This window comes from Rhamphochromis longiceps, linkage group LG19 (assembly GCF_057381845.1).
Source record: "Rhamphochromis longiceps isolate RC_006_pf linkage group LG19, R_longiceps_female_GT1.1, whole genome shotgun sequence".
NCBI classification, from domain to species: domain Eukaryota; kingdom Metazoa; phylum Chordata; class Actinopteri; order Cichliformes; family Cichlidae; genus Rhamphochromis; species Rhamphochromis longiceps.
The window spans coordinates 5,361,068-5,376,174 of NC_140575.1; the positions used below are offsets into that span (position 1 = coordinate 5,361,068).

Here is a 15,107-nt window from a genome sequence, read left to right on the forward strand (position 1 = left end):
GTGTTTTACTTAACATTTGCTCATGTACTCGTGTGTTAACCCAGGAGCTGCAGGCCGAAGTGAATGCACATAGAAAACACCTGAACCACATTCTGAAGAAAGGGCGCAGCCTAGCCAAATCCAACAAGTCAGAAAGAGAGGCGGTGCTGCAGAGGTGTGGTTGTTTTTTTTTTGTCATCAAAAAAAAGTTTCATGTGCATTGGTGCATTGTAGTGAATCTATCTTACGCTGACATTGCTTATAAAATGCATTAAAACTAGAAACCATCACAAAATAAGCATTTAATTAGACAAGGAAAATGGTATGTTAAAGAATAAGTTATAATATAATAAAATTGATAAAACATTATCAAACACATTACCTTAGTCCACCAAATAATGAGAACAAAATAGACACCATTGAATGATCTTGTCCAAATAGCTTGGTAATCACTCCTGTCTTTGAGGCCTAACACTGATGCAAAGATGGGATTGTTTTCAAAACCCAGCACACTGATCTGAAGGAATAAATTTAAATTTAATGACATTAAAACGACCAATTCCATGAGAGAAACTGGTCCTTTCTCTAAATGTAGGATTTTGGATTTTTAGACTGCAAAGATGCCATTGGCTCCAATGTATGCAAATGTTTCATAATTTTTGGGAGGGGTTATGTTATATAGCTGGGCACTTGACACAACTTTGAGAAGGTATTTGTCTGTACAGTTCAAGTGATCTGTAATAAGTACGGTTTCAGTTTGGACCAAATGTGTTCTGGCTTTGTGGAGCAGTGTAAATTTCTGCTGTTTTGCAGGTGCGACCACCTCAATACAGAGTGGGAGGAGCTTGAGGATGCCTGCAAAAAGAGAGCAGCTCACCTCAGCAAGGCTATTACCAGAGAACAGGTGAGATGGACAAGGATATTATATATTGGAGGGAAGTGAAAGTCTGATACTGACACTCCATCATCAAAATACTTTTAAGTAAGACACTTAGTTCTGCAGCTGTCTAACTGGTCATTTAGAGTTAAATTTTGAAGTATTTTATGCTAAACCCAACCAAAACAAAACATAAACTGCTACATTTTCTGTGTGTGCCTCATCTCTAGCTGCTGTTGGACTGCTCAGAGCTGGAGTCCAGACTCGCAGAGATGCTCAGTCTGGTGAACATCGACGACTATGGCAAAAACCAGCTGGCCACACAAAGCCTCATTACTAAACACCAGGTATATCACACACTCTCACTGTGTACACTTTGCTTAGTCGGAAAAGGACCTCATATGATTCCCCTATCGATTCCTGACGAAGAAATCAAAGAACAGCGTGCAGATTGTACAACAACAGAATCAGTAAACAGTGTCCTTGTGTTCGTGCAGGTGCTGGAAGGACAACTGGAGGTGTTGGAAGCTGAAGTAGAGGCATTAGGAGACCAGGTAGAGCAGGCCATTCAGAACTGGAGCCTGGAGGAGCTCAGCAGACCCTACAGTCGAATCAGCAGCCTGAACCAGCAGCTGCAGCACCAGGCTGGACTCAGGTGAGCACACACTCATATTGTTGGATTACTTTCTCTGCTTTTCTCTCACAGATTGTTTTTTGAGTCTCTCTCTTTCGTGATATTTTTCCTAATCGTTGTTTGTTTATCTATTTACTGTGTTTTTTTCTTTTTTTTTTCCTTTTTTTGTTTGGAAAAAGTGCAATATTTACATAAGGCAGTTGTTAATTACAAAAAATGTAGAAAGAACATACGTATGTGACAGAGAGAAAGACTTATACAGTAAAGTGCTGATCTTTAATATCTTGACCTGCTTCTAGGTGATTTATATCATTTTTCTCCAAACAAAATGATATTAGTTCAGATGATCTGTCTCTGACTTAGCGGTTTTATTGTTGGCTTTTTTATTGTGTCTGTGTACTTGTGTGACTGACCACCCTAATGTCTCCTGTTAGGGGTCAGAAGCTGAAGGAGGTCCTTCAGCTCCATGAATTCAGGCGAGAGTCTTCAGAGCTGGAGGACTGGATGAACCAGCAGAGACAAACAGCTGAGTCTCAGGACCTGGGCAATGATTATCAGCATGTTCAGGTTACATTTCATTGCACAATGATTGTAAATATTAATTCTAGTGTGTTTTTGGAGGCTGAAGGTAGCTGTAGAGTTGTGTGTCTGTGGATTATGCTTGCAGTTGGTTCGAGGGAAGTTTGAAGGCTTCCTGAAGAAGCTGGAGGTTGGCGAGGAGAGACTACAGAACTGCAGAAACCTGGCTGTTCAGCTGATCCACAACAAACACCCACAGAGCTCTGCAATCAAAGACACTCTGCAGCAGCTTAGGTAATCACACAGCCACAGTAGTGAGTCAGTTATTTTATCTGTGAGGCATCCTATTCCTTTTCTTGTTTGTCTTAAATGCTGAAATTGTTGGTTTTGCGTTTCAGTAAGCAGTTTTTATCTGTGTCCGTCCATCCATTCATCTTCTTCCGCTTATCTGGGGTTGTCCCCAGTATCTCTCTGAATGCTGTTGAAGCTCTGCCGGAGGTGTGAGTTGAAGATCTCGTGGACTGGGGCCTAAGGCGTTCTCAGCAGACCCTCACTATATATTTAGGTGCGCCAGGTCTGTCCATAATCCTCCCCCGCCACCTGATCCAACTCACCACCAGTTGGTGGTCAGTTGACAGCTCAGCCCCTCTCTTGTGTCCAGAAAATATGACTGCAGGTCTGATGATACGTTTACAAAATCAATCACTGACCTTGGCCAGGGCCCAAGCTGTGTGTTGGGATGAGCCCGACTATATCTAGCTGGTATCTCACACATAACTCAGGCTCCTTCCCCACCAGAGAGGTGACATGCCATGTCCCAATCGCTAGTCTCGGTAGACTGGGATCGGTCCACCAGGGCCTCTGCTCCTGGCCGCCACCCAACACACATTTGCACCCGACCCTACGGTGCCTCTGGCGGGTGGTGGGCCCATATCCCTTTTTCCTGGCCAGGCCAGGGCTAAGACACTTGCCCTCGGGCACCCTGCCCTTGTCTGGTTCTAAGGCGGGGCCCTGGTAACCCTATCCCGGGAAGGGTGAACTGTTCCCTCGATCTTCCACTCATAGGGGTCCTTTGAATCGCTCTTTGTCCACCTTATGTTAGTTTTGATATTTATGTTTCTGCAGTGCATCCTGGGAAGATTTGAAAAGCTTGGCCAAGGAGCGTCAGGATCAGCTACAGAAAGCTGAGGAATGTCACCGCTTTTACCAAGACCTGAGTGATGCGCTAACTCTCATCCAGGTAGCTATGTTCATGTAGAAACTGCTGTCTGACTCCTAGACATGTCAGCTGGGTTTAGATCTAATTACTTTGAAGACATCAGATCCCATGAATGGATTATGGCATTGAAATATGGAAATATAAAATGGAAGATGGAAGACAGCACACCCATCAGAAGCACGCTCATTCAGTTCAGTTCAGTTCAGAAGAATGAAGAACTGTTAATAAGAGGAAGGGGACTGGCTGTCCTCCCCTAAATTATTATAGAAAATAAGACATTCTGATTTGGTTTTAGGATTATCTGTGAAAGATGGGAGATAAAGTGTACATCTATAGATGGAACCAAAGAAGGAAAACACTGCAGTGCTAAACTTTGAGATATCATTCAGATCACACAAATATAAAGCGTTTAGCTTGTTTGGCACGAACCTAACCAGCCCCGCCTCAGTAAACCACAATGAGAACAGGCCAAGAAACATGGAGGTGGGAGGGAGCTGACAGCTGGAGCTGTAAAAGTTTGAAAGTTGCAAAAGAGATTGCATTTATAGAAACGCTATGGTGTACAAAAACTAAACCCCATCCAGCAACATAGACACAGCTGTAAAGAATTTCACTTCATCTATTTGTCATTGTATCTGAAGTACAAAGAACAGAAGGAAGATTAAAAGTCCAGATCATAGACTATACATGAAATGTGAGCATCAAGTAAGTCTGGTTATCAATCTACATCAATAAATGGTATGGTTGCAACACAAGGATAGACATACAGTGTCTGTTGATTATTAGTAGCTAACAGACTAAAAACCACTCGACACAGCTGAATCCTATTTCACAGTTACACTACACATCTGTCATTTTCTACTTTATGGGATAATGTTTTTTTTATCGATTATGTTATTGATGGTCCCCTGTGCAACACTTAAAACTTCTGTTCCTGTCTCTCTCTGTAGGAGCGACACAAAAGCATCCCTGACGATGTGGCAAAGGATTTGCATGGAGTGACGTCACAGCTGAGGAAACATGAGGCCCTGCTCCTTGAGCTTGCCACCACAGAGGAACAGGTGATAAAGTGCTAAATTTGTTGACCAAGGACATCATATAGTTAAGAAAAGATGTTTAACATCTGATTCAGCTTAAATGAAAAGATCACCATGGAAACAGTCTCTTATGGGTTGTTAACAGGCTAGGGAGCATTTCTAAAGTGGTTTACAGTCAGTCTAACCTACAGAATGTATTTTTCTGCCCAGTGATACATAAAATCACTCTGAAGGGCGGCATTTCTGACATCATTACTATAGAAATGTAGCAGAAGGAAAATCTGTTCAATACTCACTGATGATGAGCTCAATAAGACAGAGTGGAAGATGCTGTCTGACAAAATGACAAAGTGCCATTGGCTGGAATGAGACATCTTAATGTATCTTATCTCTTTCATTTCTATAGTTTCAAGAGCAGCTGGACTCTGTTGACTCTGTCCTGGAGCTTTGCACGCCCGAACTGAGTGTTCGCCTACAGAAAGTGCAGGACGAGGTGGTGGAACGGTGGGAGGAGCTGCGACTTCTTGCTGAGAAGAGAGAAGAGGAGCTCAAGCGGGCTTCCCAGCGATATCAATTCCTTAGCATGGTGAGGACAGATAGATACAGGATGCAGGTCTGAAAGTCTAAAGTAGTACTTCCTTGAGTTGTTCAGTAGATGTTTTGCATCTTTTTGTGGAGGTTTTTCAAGTGTATTTAGGTATAAGGGGAATTTTATCCATTTGGATTTTGTCCCCAACAATGAGCTTACTTCTGTCATCTTCCCCACTCTTCTTCTTCAGGTGCAAGACTACTTCCTGTGGTGCAGCCAGCTGATCAGTGCAATGGCAGTTGAGGAAAGCATCAGTGATGTGGCTACCGCTGACCTCCAGCTGGCTCAACATCAGCAGTTATGGGCTGAGATGGAGGCAAGACAGGAGACCTACCAGCAAGCTCTGGACATGGGAGAAGAGCTGCAGACACAGGACAAAAGCAACCAGAAGGAGGTAAGGAGGAGAAGTAAGATTTTGGAGACTCTGGGGATAGCTATATGGCACTTTTCTCATTTTATGGAATACAAACAGAAAATAAAAGAAAGAAAAGTCTGCAAGACCAGAAAGCAGATTAAAAAATACAGCTGCAAAATACAGAAAATCACAACTTCATTGTACCCTTCAAGCACTGTCCAAAACACATTGTGTGCATGAAAGGATTTAGGATGCTGAAGCAAACTCATCTCTGGAGATCAGCTTGGCTTTAATCATTAAGCTCATCTGTTGTGGCCTAGAGTCATATTCTGATTGATTTCAGAAATAATCATAAAGTTACGGTTACCATTTACCTATTAATGAAGTCCATGTTTGATAAGTATAGAAAGAGTTTGTTATCCCAGGGTGAGGAGGGGGTTCGGGTCCTGGGATAACAAGGGATAACAGCTCTTTAAAAAAGAGCTTAACCTTAAGATGAGATGAATCTGAATTTTTTTTCCCCACTGTTGTAAGGTAGACATTGACACAGTCTAGTCAGAGAAATTAGACTTTTTGTTGGGTGATGATTCTCTTAGGTGTTGGAGAAGATGGACGCTCTCCAGTCAGAGAGAGAAAAACTGGAGGAGAACTGGAAGAAGAAACAGAGCTGGTTAGAAACTGTTCACCTGGAGCAGATCTTCTACAGAGACGTCAACAGCATGGAGAAGATGTCCAACTCACAGGAGGTACACCTGCTGTATTTGTTCAAGAAAAAAACCCTGCAAAATAATGATACCATTGATGGTGAAAACTTCTGTCATGTCTCCACAGATCCTGCTGAAGAACAGCACTCTGGGAAATACTGTGGATGAGACAGAAGGTTTGATCAAACGCCATGAAGCTTTTGAGAAGCTGCTCAGCTCGCAGGAGGACAAGGTCTGTACTCCTTCTGAGGGTTGGTCCTTTCCCCTACAGTTAAAACAAAATGCACAGCTTCTTTAAAGTCAATTGGAAAAACTAAACCATTTAGTGACATGCTGAGGTAGAGTGAATGATAATACTCTACATTTTATAGTAATTACCACTTTCTACCTTGGTTGAGCCCCTGCTCATTTAAATCTACACTTCCCGCTCTCTGTTCCAGCTGTCATCTCTGAAGGAGTTGGCTGAACGTCTGAGGAAACAGCTGAGCAAAAAGAAGAGCGGACAAGTCAAAACCAGACTTAAAGCTCTCCTCCAGAGACGAGAGAAAATTAAAGAGCTTTCTGCCAAACGTGGGGAAGAGCTGGAGCTTTCCAGGTGTCTGTGCATTTTCAACCGAGATGTCGCAGAGGTAACTTGCTAACCAGTCAGAACACTGGGCAATGTTTGGTAGCTGGATCCCCAAATATCTTTAAGGTTTTTACAGTGTTAAAAAATAAGGTGTGATTGATGATAACTGACAAATGAAAAAACTCAGGTCTGATTTCCAGTTCAATTCTCTGTTTATAACACTGTTTAACCGTCCATCTACTTCTGTTTCTGTGCGTCAGGCAGAGGAGTGGGTGTCTGAGCGGATGCAGAAGATGGCAGAGGACAGTAAAGCTGACCTCAGCAACCTGCAAACCAAGATGAAACTCCTGCAGAAACATCAGGTGTTTGAGGCTGAAATCCTGTCTCACCATGAGATCATCAGTAATGTACTTTTGGTAAGAACAGCTCGAGGGCCAGCAGTAGGGCAAATTAATATGAAACCACAATAACAGAAAAGATTCAGCGGGAGTGAAAAGATCTGGGAGTGATCTACTAAAAACGTGCAAACATATGAGCAGATTTCATTTCAGTAATAACTAACATGAACAGACCTGCTGAAGGTGTAAGTAATCTGCCAAAAGAATAGCTTTGTGAACACAACCCCCCCCCCCCCCAAAACAAAACAAAACAAAAAAACAACAACACAAGAGCTGGTCATGTTGCACAGTTCTGTGTGTGCACATTGCTGAATAAAGACACAATTAATATTGCCATGTAGCTAATAGTAAATCTGACTCCAAGTGGAAAAAAGTGGAAAACATGTATAGCAGTAATGCCACTTAACTTTAGGTTTAGGATTGTTTGACGTGATTGGACACAAAGAGGTGAGATGATAAGATGAAATGTTAATATGGATCTTTTTTTTAATTTACCTTTCAGAATTACCACTTACAGACATGATTTAGTGAACCTGTCAGTGTTGGTTAGATTGCGTCTTCAGCTTTGTGCCTTTGTGTCAAACATCTACATGCAGCCTGCTTTGTTCTTTGCTTCTAGGCTGGGGAAGAACTTGTATCTCTTCACCTGAGGTCCAAAGAGGTAAAGAAGAGTGCAGCCACACTCGAGCTTCACTGGGAAGAGCTGAAGAAGGCTGTGGCCATCCGTGGCAAAGCTCTGGAAGATAACAGAGCCTTCCTGGAGTACCTCCAGAAGGTGGAGGAGGTGGAGGCCTGGATCAGACAAAAGGTAGAGCACAGATAAATGGATGGAAGTGCATTGCTGTTAACATGGGGACATTTGTTACTTTACGTCTGTGACTCTGTGTTTCAGGAGGTTATGATTAATGTTGGAGATGTTGGAAAGGACTATGAACATGGAGTCCAGCTGCTGAAGAAGCTCAGTGAGTTCAGGGGAAGTGAAGATAAGGTAAGTAAACTTATGTTGTTCCAACGTGAGCTGCGAGAAACTACAGCTATGCTAGGCTGCAATGATAGTTACACAAGACACAGAGCTCAGTGTTTGATGACTCAACCTTTTGATGGCAATAGTGAAGTCGGACAGGGCCTCTATATACCACAAACAGGGAGAAGATGAAGAACACTGCTTTTAAATGCTTTGCTCTCTAGTGTTCTCCTCAAACAGGATACGAAGAGCTTAACATGACTAACATTACTGATATTATAGAAGGAATAGCTCAAACTGACCACAAGCCACACTGTTTTAATATGTCTGAAAAGTGACAGCCAAATCTGTAATCTGCAGGACGTGACAGTGGATGATGCTCATATCAAAGCCATCAACAAACTGGCAGCCAAACTAGAAAAAAGACAGAGTGCTGAGGAACTGGTGACTGTGACAAAGAGGAGGCAGCAGCTCAATGAAAGGTAACGTGTCTGAAGATCTTCCACTCGCTTCCACTCATGTGTTTTTTTCCCACTCATCCAGATCAGGGTCACAGTGGGGCTGGAGCTAATTCCAGCTGCTCCACAAGAGGAAGGGCATATCCTGGACAGGTCACAAGTCTGTCACAGTCACAGGCTAACACAAGTGCCTACATGGGTACCCATGCAATTATAGGGAGAACATTCAAAGAAGGCCCCAGCTGACTGGTGGATTTCAACCCAGAACTTTCTTGCTGTGAGGCAACAGTGTTGACCAGCGCACAAACAAAATAATACATCAAAGTGGTTCTTCTCCTCCAGGTGGAGCAAATTTCACGTTGATCTGAATAATTACAAGAACCAGCTCGAAGAAGCTCTGGTGGTCCACAGTCTCATCAGAGAACTGGAGGAGGTCAGAGACAGAGCTAATGAAAAGGTCAGGCAACTGTTTTTTTAACCTTGATGCTGCACTTCTAAAACACAAAATTATTACACTGTAAAAAATTGCACACTGTGAAAAATGTCAGCAAAAACAGAATGCAGTGATTTGAAAATCTCAAACTCATACAGTATTCACAAAGGAACATGAAAACAACATTCATCTAAAACTCCAGCAAATGGTCTCCTCAGCTGCCAGATGGACTGTAGTTAAAAGAAGTCAGGATGCTGCACAGTGGTAAACATTGCAATGTTCTAACTGTGTTGAAATGCTGGACCTGAGCTGATGTACTCACCTTTAATCCTGTCCGTCCTTCGTCACTCCCAGTCAGAATCTTAACATCTTTTCTGTTTTTTATTGTGAATAAAATATGGGCTAATGAGATTTGCCAGTCATTGCATTCTGTTTTATTTACATTTGACCCAGCATTGCAACTTTTTTGGAACTTGGTTGGTATTTTGAAAAGGTTCCTCCTCGCTCTCTTTAGATGCTGCTGCTGCAGGATCAGGATTGTGGCTGCGATGTGGACAGTGTAGAAAACCTGATTAGACGCCACGAGGAAATAGAGAGAGAGGCTGGAGTTATCCAAGATAGAGCAAAGGTGAGGCACCCAAGGCTGCAACTGACACGTTCATTCTTGACTTTAGGAATTGTAACTGGAAAGCTTGCATGTAAGCTTGGTACCTGTTCACAAAGATGGTCACAAGTAGATGTTAAATAGATTAAAAACAAGACAAAAAAGCAAACCTTGACAGATGGAAACAAAAATCAGATGAATCTAATCTTGTCTAATCTTTCATCAAAAAACTAAATGCAGTTTTATAAGTCCAGCTCATTTGCCAAATTTACCACCTCTATGACTAAAATGACTGACTTACTTCTGTCTCATCAGTCTCTGGAAGAAGGCTTGTTGGGTGATGTGAGTGCTCAGTCAGTGATGAGCGACAAGCTGAAGACCAAACAGAAAGAAGTCCAGAAGACTCTGAAAACTTTGGACAAGGAACTCAAACACAGGTAACTTTAATCTACTATTAGAAGCAACAGTGATTTCAATTATTTTAATTGCTGAAAGTTTTCAAAGGTCAGAGCATCTAGTAATTAACAGTGAAATAACTATGTAGGCACCAATGAAGTTTGCCAATGTTTTCTTTGCCATCTCTATACCTTGTCTAAAATCAAGCAGTCTGGCAAATTCCTTGAATTCCTCGCAGGATTGTCACTCACCACTTTATCTAGGCTACCGAGCAGCTTTTGAATTATCTGTGTGATTGTTGTTGATGGAAAGTGTGGTATTTCCAAAACCACGGAGTAGCAATCTGTGATTATCAGGTTGTGTTGGTGCTTACCCTCACATTGATCCATAGCAACTTTTTCCAGGGTTGTTCTGGGAGCAGCTTGGATATTGAGTTTAGTTTAGTTAGTTTAGATATGAGAGGTTCTTTTGGTTGACTTTTCAATTCATAGCACACAGGTAGAGCACCGTCTTTACCTGTGCTCGTCTTTCGGTGCAGCTCTGTGTAGGCAGCTGTTGTTTTATCGTTTCATCCATTTTGCTGGTGGGTGCAGGAATCCCGTCCAACACTAGCCACACAGCATGCCACATCGCACTGAGTGTTAGCCAGAGGGCTAGGTGACAGGTTGTGATAAGCGTTTTCACTTTAGCATACTCCTATACTGGATTCTCATGTCTAAAATCATGGGAACATGTTGGGACTGTAGTTGCACACTGTTCCAGGTGTGGTATGTAATGAGAGGTACTGGACTAGCTGAAGCTCGGTCTGTCTAAACTAGCTAGGCCATCGAGGTATCCCTCAAACTTTCTACAAGCCCACACACCTGCTAAAGGCTTTTTTTCCCTCTCACTAAGCATGCAACATGTTAACCACTGGACTTTTAGAGGCCCAACAGTGTTTTACATTAGTAAAAATCAAAAATACGGATAGTGATCAGAAGAACTCCCTCAGGAAAAACTCAAGAAGAAATGGTCTTTTTCAGAAAAGAAAAGCTGCAGGAGGCTCACCAGTTGCAGCTTTTCAAGGCTAACCAGCGCCTCCTGCTGGAGTGGAGTCTCAAACAAAGCAGTGAGATGGCAGAAAAGGGACTTCCCAAGACCAGAACAGAGGCTGACCGGCTCATTGTGGAGCATCAGGACTGGAGGGTGAGCACTGTGGCTTACTTAAACTTTACTACCTTAATGAAGTAAATGCCAATTTTAAACGTTGCTGTTTTTAGACGGAGATTGACGCTCGTGCTGAACGCATCGACTCTGTCAGGGACTTTGGTCTGGGTCTCATCCGGTCTGGTCACAGCTCTAAGTCAGAGATCCAAAAGGCTTTGAACCAGCTAGAGGAAGCTAAAGCTGGACTGGACCGAGCCTGGTTGAACCGTAACATAACCTTGGAGCAGGCCCGTACACTACAGGTGACACAGCAGCGGCCCCCAAAATAATTTAATATGACTTTTTGATGTGAATAATGAATTAATATAGTCTCATTCATATTTATAAGTATATTTGCAAAATTAATTTGCTGAATAAATCTCAGATTTAATTAAAATAAATATATTTCATGTATTGTAAGTTAACCTGGTCCTCTTAGCATTACACTGAATAATCCTTAATATAATTGACGAGATCAGACAAGATCGGGCGTTCTCAGGGTGGTATGGCTGTTCTGTGACTGCAGCTCAGGCGGTAGGGCAGGTCATCTACTGATCCTCCTTCAGTCTGCATGCCAAGTATCCTTGGGCAAGATACTAACCCCAGATTGCTCTCCCCGATGCTACATTTGCTATGAATGGTAGTTAGGAAGCACTAAGAACCTTAGCAGACAGTGCTTGTGTGATTGGATGAATGTGGCATGTTGTGTAGAGTGCTTTGAGTACTCTGGGAGAGTAGAAAAGTGCTATATAAGAATCAGTCCATTTACCACAATTGACACATATGATTGAGCTACTTTACATAACTGAAAAGTTTCAGCTACCTTAGCAAGGTGGATTTTGTGTCTTCTTGTAGTTAGACATAAGACAACTATGAGACACAGCTTTAGCAGTCAGATTAGCTTTTGCTGAGCTCTTCTCTGTATCCTTCAGATCTTCCTGACCTCTGTAGAACAATGTGAGAGCTGGCTCAACAACAGTGAAGCCTTCCTGTCTAATCAGGACCTCGGGGTACGGATGATTTGCTTCAGAATCATACATATATAGGAAAGTACTCTTATGCTGTGAAAGCAACCTATTCTTTTTGCAGAGCTCAGTGACAGAGGTAGAAACACTGCAGAGGAAGCAGATTCAGTTTGAGGAAGCCCTGGAGGCTCAGGGAGACCAGCTGGACCAGGTAGAGAAGCTGGCCCAGGAGATGATCCAACAAAAGCACTATGATGCCAACAACATCAGAGCAAAGAGCAAAGCACTGACCACCAGGTAGTCATCAGACATCTCAGCCACACACTTTCCAATTAAAGCAAGTACTGTAGCTGGAAATAATGTTTTGACTCCTGCTTGCTCACCTGCTGTGTTTGCGCAGGCGGAGTCAGTTGCAGCGGCAGAGTAGATCTCGTTACAAAGCTCTGGATCAATCCCTCCAGCTGCAGCAGTTCTTGTCCAGCAGCTACCAGGTAACTTTCTGAACTCTGCTGAAGCCTAATTTGTATTGTTCTTCAGGGGTCTATAGCAAATTTGTGTTTTCCAGGTATGTGTGTGGCTGAATGAGCGTAACGCCATAGCACTGGATGAAAACTGGAGGGAACCAAACAACCTTCAGGCAAAGCTGTTAAAACATCAGAGCTTTGAAGCAGAGATCCTCGGCAACCGCTACAGGGTGGAAACCCTCACTAAGGTGGATTTTCTTAAGTGTCTGTGTATTTCCCTGATTACAGCTCTAGCTGCAAGATGTCTTGGGCTGGACAGTTAACGGTTTATTCCTGAGAAGTGTCAAAAAGATTATCCCATCAGAATTTTTGTCCTATTTAGACCTTCTCTTAGATTTTGCTAACATTTCAGACTTTATTGTTTGTTTACACCATTGGGAATATAAAATGTTGCCTATTGGGTGCTTTCCAGGAAGGAGAGAAGCTGCTGTCTGAGTCTCTGTCTGCTGAAGGAAAGGTTCGACCTCGACTCAGAGAGCTGACTGACAGCTGGGATACTCTGATCCACAACGGCAAGGAGAAGAAAACTAGACTGCAGGAGGCCTACCAGGTACTTGCCCAGTCATGTTTAATGTTGCCCTTAAAACTATAACTTAATTTCAACTTAAACCTACTCAACTTTAATCCTTAACTAAATCTTCATAGAAAACATTAAAGATTTCTTTCATGCTCATTGCCCTGGAATTGTAGGGAGGCACATAAAGTTCTCTGAATGCCCTTTGTGTGTTTAGGCATTGCAGTTCCAGCGTTCATTGGATGACATGGAGCAGTTCGTGGCGTCAGTGGAGAGGGAGCTGGCCAATGAGGACTGTGGCAGTGACCTACCCTCTGTGAACAGACTGCTGAAGGAACTGCAGGGGGTGGAAGAGGAGATGGATGGACACCAAGACCGAATCCAGGTGCAAGCGCGAGGGTGGACATAATGCTTAGTTGTTTTAAATCCTCATAATTTTGAGTTTTTAGTTTGATTTTTTTTTCATTACTAATTATATCTAAGCTACATACTAGATTACTTCTATAATGATATTATAGCCGTCATGGTCCTGGGTCTTTGTCCCAGGGTTTATGCTATGGATTGTGTGAATCGGGTTAAAATGATATTCTAAGTTAGGCTAGATTCTCTGATTGTTTCATGTTCGGTTTTCTTGTAATTCTGAGTTCTCATTCGATCATTTAGTTTCTGTTTAGTTTCTAGCTCTTAGTAAGTAAGCAAGTAAAATTTTATTTATATACCACCTTTCAAGACAAAGATCACAAAGTGCTTCACAAAGAAATACCAAGGCATTTAAAAGAAAAAACAGACGAAAAGGTTCTTAGTGATCATAGTTTTCCCTGCCTCTGAGTCTAATCTTCTCCTGTCAGTCAGTCTTGTCTCTGTGTTTATTCCTGTCTCCCCAATTGCTGCGTCTTGAGTTTCTGTCTGTGGGTTTCCCGTGTCCTGTGTCTAGTATATTCATTTTTGCTTCCTCCCTGTCCCATTATGCCAGTTAGCTTCCAGCTATGTTTCCCATCCCTTGTGTATTTAGTCCCCTGTTGTCCTCTGCCTGTTGTCGCGTCATTCCACATTGCTGCGTGTCTCTCCCATGGTCCTCGTTTCTCCTAGTGGTTCTAGTCTAGTTTCTCTGTTCCTAGTTTTCTAGCTTCATAGTTCTTTGTTTCCAGTTTTAAGTTATGTTTACATATATCCCGTGTCTCAGTGTTTACAGCAAAATAAAGCTGCCTCTTTTAGTTCATCACCTTTGTGGCAGCTCCTGCCTGCCACACAGCACACTCATGACAATTGCCCACCCTACTTCACAACAAACATTAATGTGAAATTTATTTTAAAAACCCCACCATATTGTTAACATCAGCTAAATGTTAGTGGAGACACATTATTCATGTTAATGACTATATGTTTAACTCAGTTTTAAGTCTAAAGGGAAAAATAACCTTACTTATACTTCTTTGGTTTCCAAACTGGCATGCCACACTAGAGTTGCCTGCCACCATCATGGAAAAAGAGCATTGTAGATTCACTAAAGTGTGACAAATGTCGGCTTGCTTTGTAAATCCACTGCATATATGAAGTATATGTAAATGTATATATTTTATATATCAGGGTCTGGTGGACACAGCAAAGAGCTTCCACTCTCAGGGTAACTTCCTGGCTGAGGAGATTCAGACCAGAGTGGCACACACCATCAACAGGTTTGTAAACAGTAGATCATTTGCACTGTGAAGAAATCTGGTTGTATACATAATGTAGCCGACTTCCTCATGTCTCTTTATAACCTTGGAAGAGGTTGATGCTCTTCCAAGGGTATAACAACTGTTATAAAAATTAAAATATCACTAAATGAGAAAAAAATGTTTGAAATGTATTTCACCGGTGTTGGTCTTTACTCTGACAGGTACAACAGTCTGGCGCAGCCCCTGCAGAGACGTAAGGAGAACTTGGAGGCCTGGCAAGTCCTGTTCCAGTTCTACAGAAATGTGGAGGAGGAAACGGCCTGGCTGAATGACAGACTGCCCTCCATCACTGCCAAAGACTTGGGCAGCTCCCTCAGCAGTAGCCAGCAGCTGCTCCACAAGCACCAGGTGACCACTTGCAGAGTTTACTGACAGTGAGGAAGGAAGAAAACATATCTAAATTAATTAATATTCACATTATTACAGACATCATAATTTTAATAAGACATTTATAACCTCCTGGACTT

General features: G+C 42.4%; 1 protein-coding gene across 1 annotated transcript in view; it reads left to right on the forward strand.

Moving 5' to 3' along the window:
• sptbn5 (spectrin, beta, non-erythrocytic 5) overlaps positions 1 to 15,107 on the forward strand; it is a 68,258-nt gene that overhangs the window by 24,811 nt on the left and 28,340 nt on the right. Inside the window, exons 34-63 of the mRNA XM_085391325.1 lie at positions 45 to 154; positions 793 to 883; positions 1,087 to 1,203; positions 1,354 to 1,511; positions 1,925 to 2,057; positions 2,158 to 2,303; positions 3,135 to 3,249; positions 4,179 to 4,289; positions 4,672 to 4,851; positions 5,045 to 5,248; positions 5,806 to 5,955; positions 6,041 to 6,145; positions 6,354 to 6,542; positions 6,742 to 6,897; positions 7,499 to 7,687; positions 7,772 to 7,867; positions 8,204 to 8,325; positions 8,644 to 8,758; positions 9,249 to 9,362; positions 9,654 to 9,775; positions 10,757 to 10,919; positions 10,994 to 11,182; positions 11,852 to 11,929; positions 12,009 to 12,181; positions 12,285 to 12,375; positions 12,450 to 12,596; positions 12,821 to 12,958; positions 13,140 to 13,307; positions 14,510 to 14,598; positions 14,802 to 14,988. Of these exons, the coding sequence (XP_085247451.1) occupies positions 45 to 154; positions 793 to 883; positions 1,087 to 1,203; positions 1,354 to 1,511; positions 1,925 to 2,057; positions 2,158 to 2,303; positions 3,135 to 3,249; positions 4,179 to 4,289; positions 4,672 to 4,851; positions 5,045 to 5,248; positions 5,806 to 5,955; positions 6,041 to 6,145; positions 6,354 to 6,542; positions 6,742 to 6,897; positions 7,499 to 7,687; positions 7,772 to 7,867; positions 8,204 to 8,325; positions 8,644 to 8,758; positions 9,249 to 9,362; positions 9,654 to 9,775; positions 10,757 to 10,919; positions 10,994 to 11,182; positions 11,852 to 11,929; positions 12,009 to 12,181; positions 12,285 to 12,375; positions 12,450 to 12,596; positions 12,821 to 12,958; positions 13,140 to 13,307; positions 14,510 to 14,598; positions 14,802 to 14,988 (4,146 nt within the window). The remainder of the gene's footprint in view (positions 1 to 44; positions 155 to 792; positions 884 to 1,086; positions 1,204 to 1,353; positions 1,512 to 1,924; positions 2,058 to 2,157; positions 2,304 to 3,134; positions 3,250 to 4,178; positions 4,290 to 4,671; positions 4,852 to 5,044; positions 5,249 to 5,805; positions 5,956 to 6,040; positions 6,146 to 6,353; positions 6,543 to 6,741; positions 6,898 to 7,498; positions 7,688 to 7,771; positions 7,868 to 8,203; positions 8,326 to 8,643; positions 8,759 to 9,248; positions 9,363 to 9,653; positions 9,776 to 10,756; positions 10,920 to 10,993; positions 11,183 to 11,851; positions 11,930 to 12,008; positions 12,182 to 12,284; positions 12,376 to 12,449; positions 12,597 to 12,820; positions 12,959 to 13,139; positions 13,308 to 14,509; positions 14,599 to 14,801; positions 14,989 to 15,107) is intronic.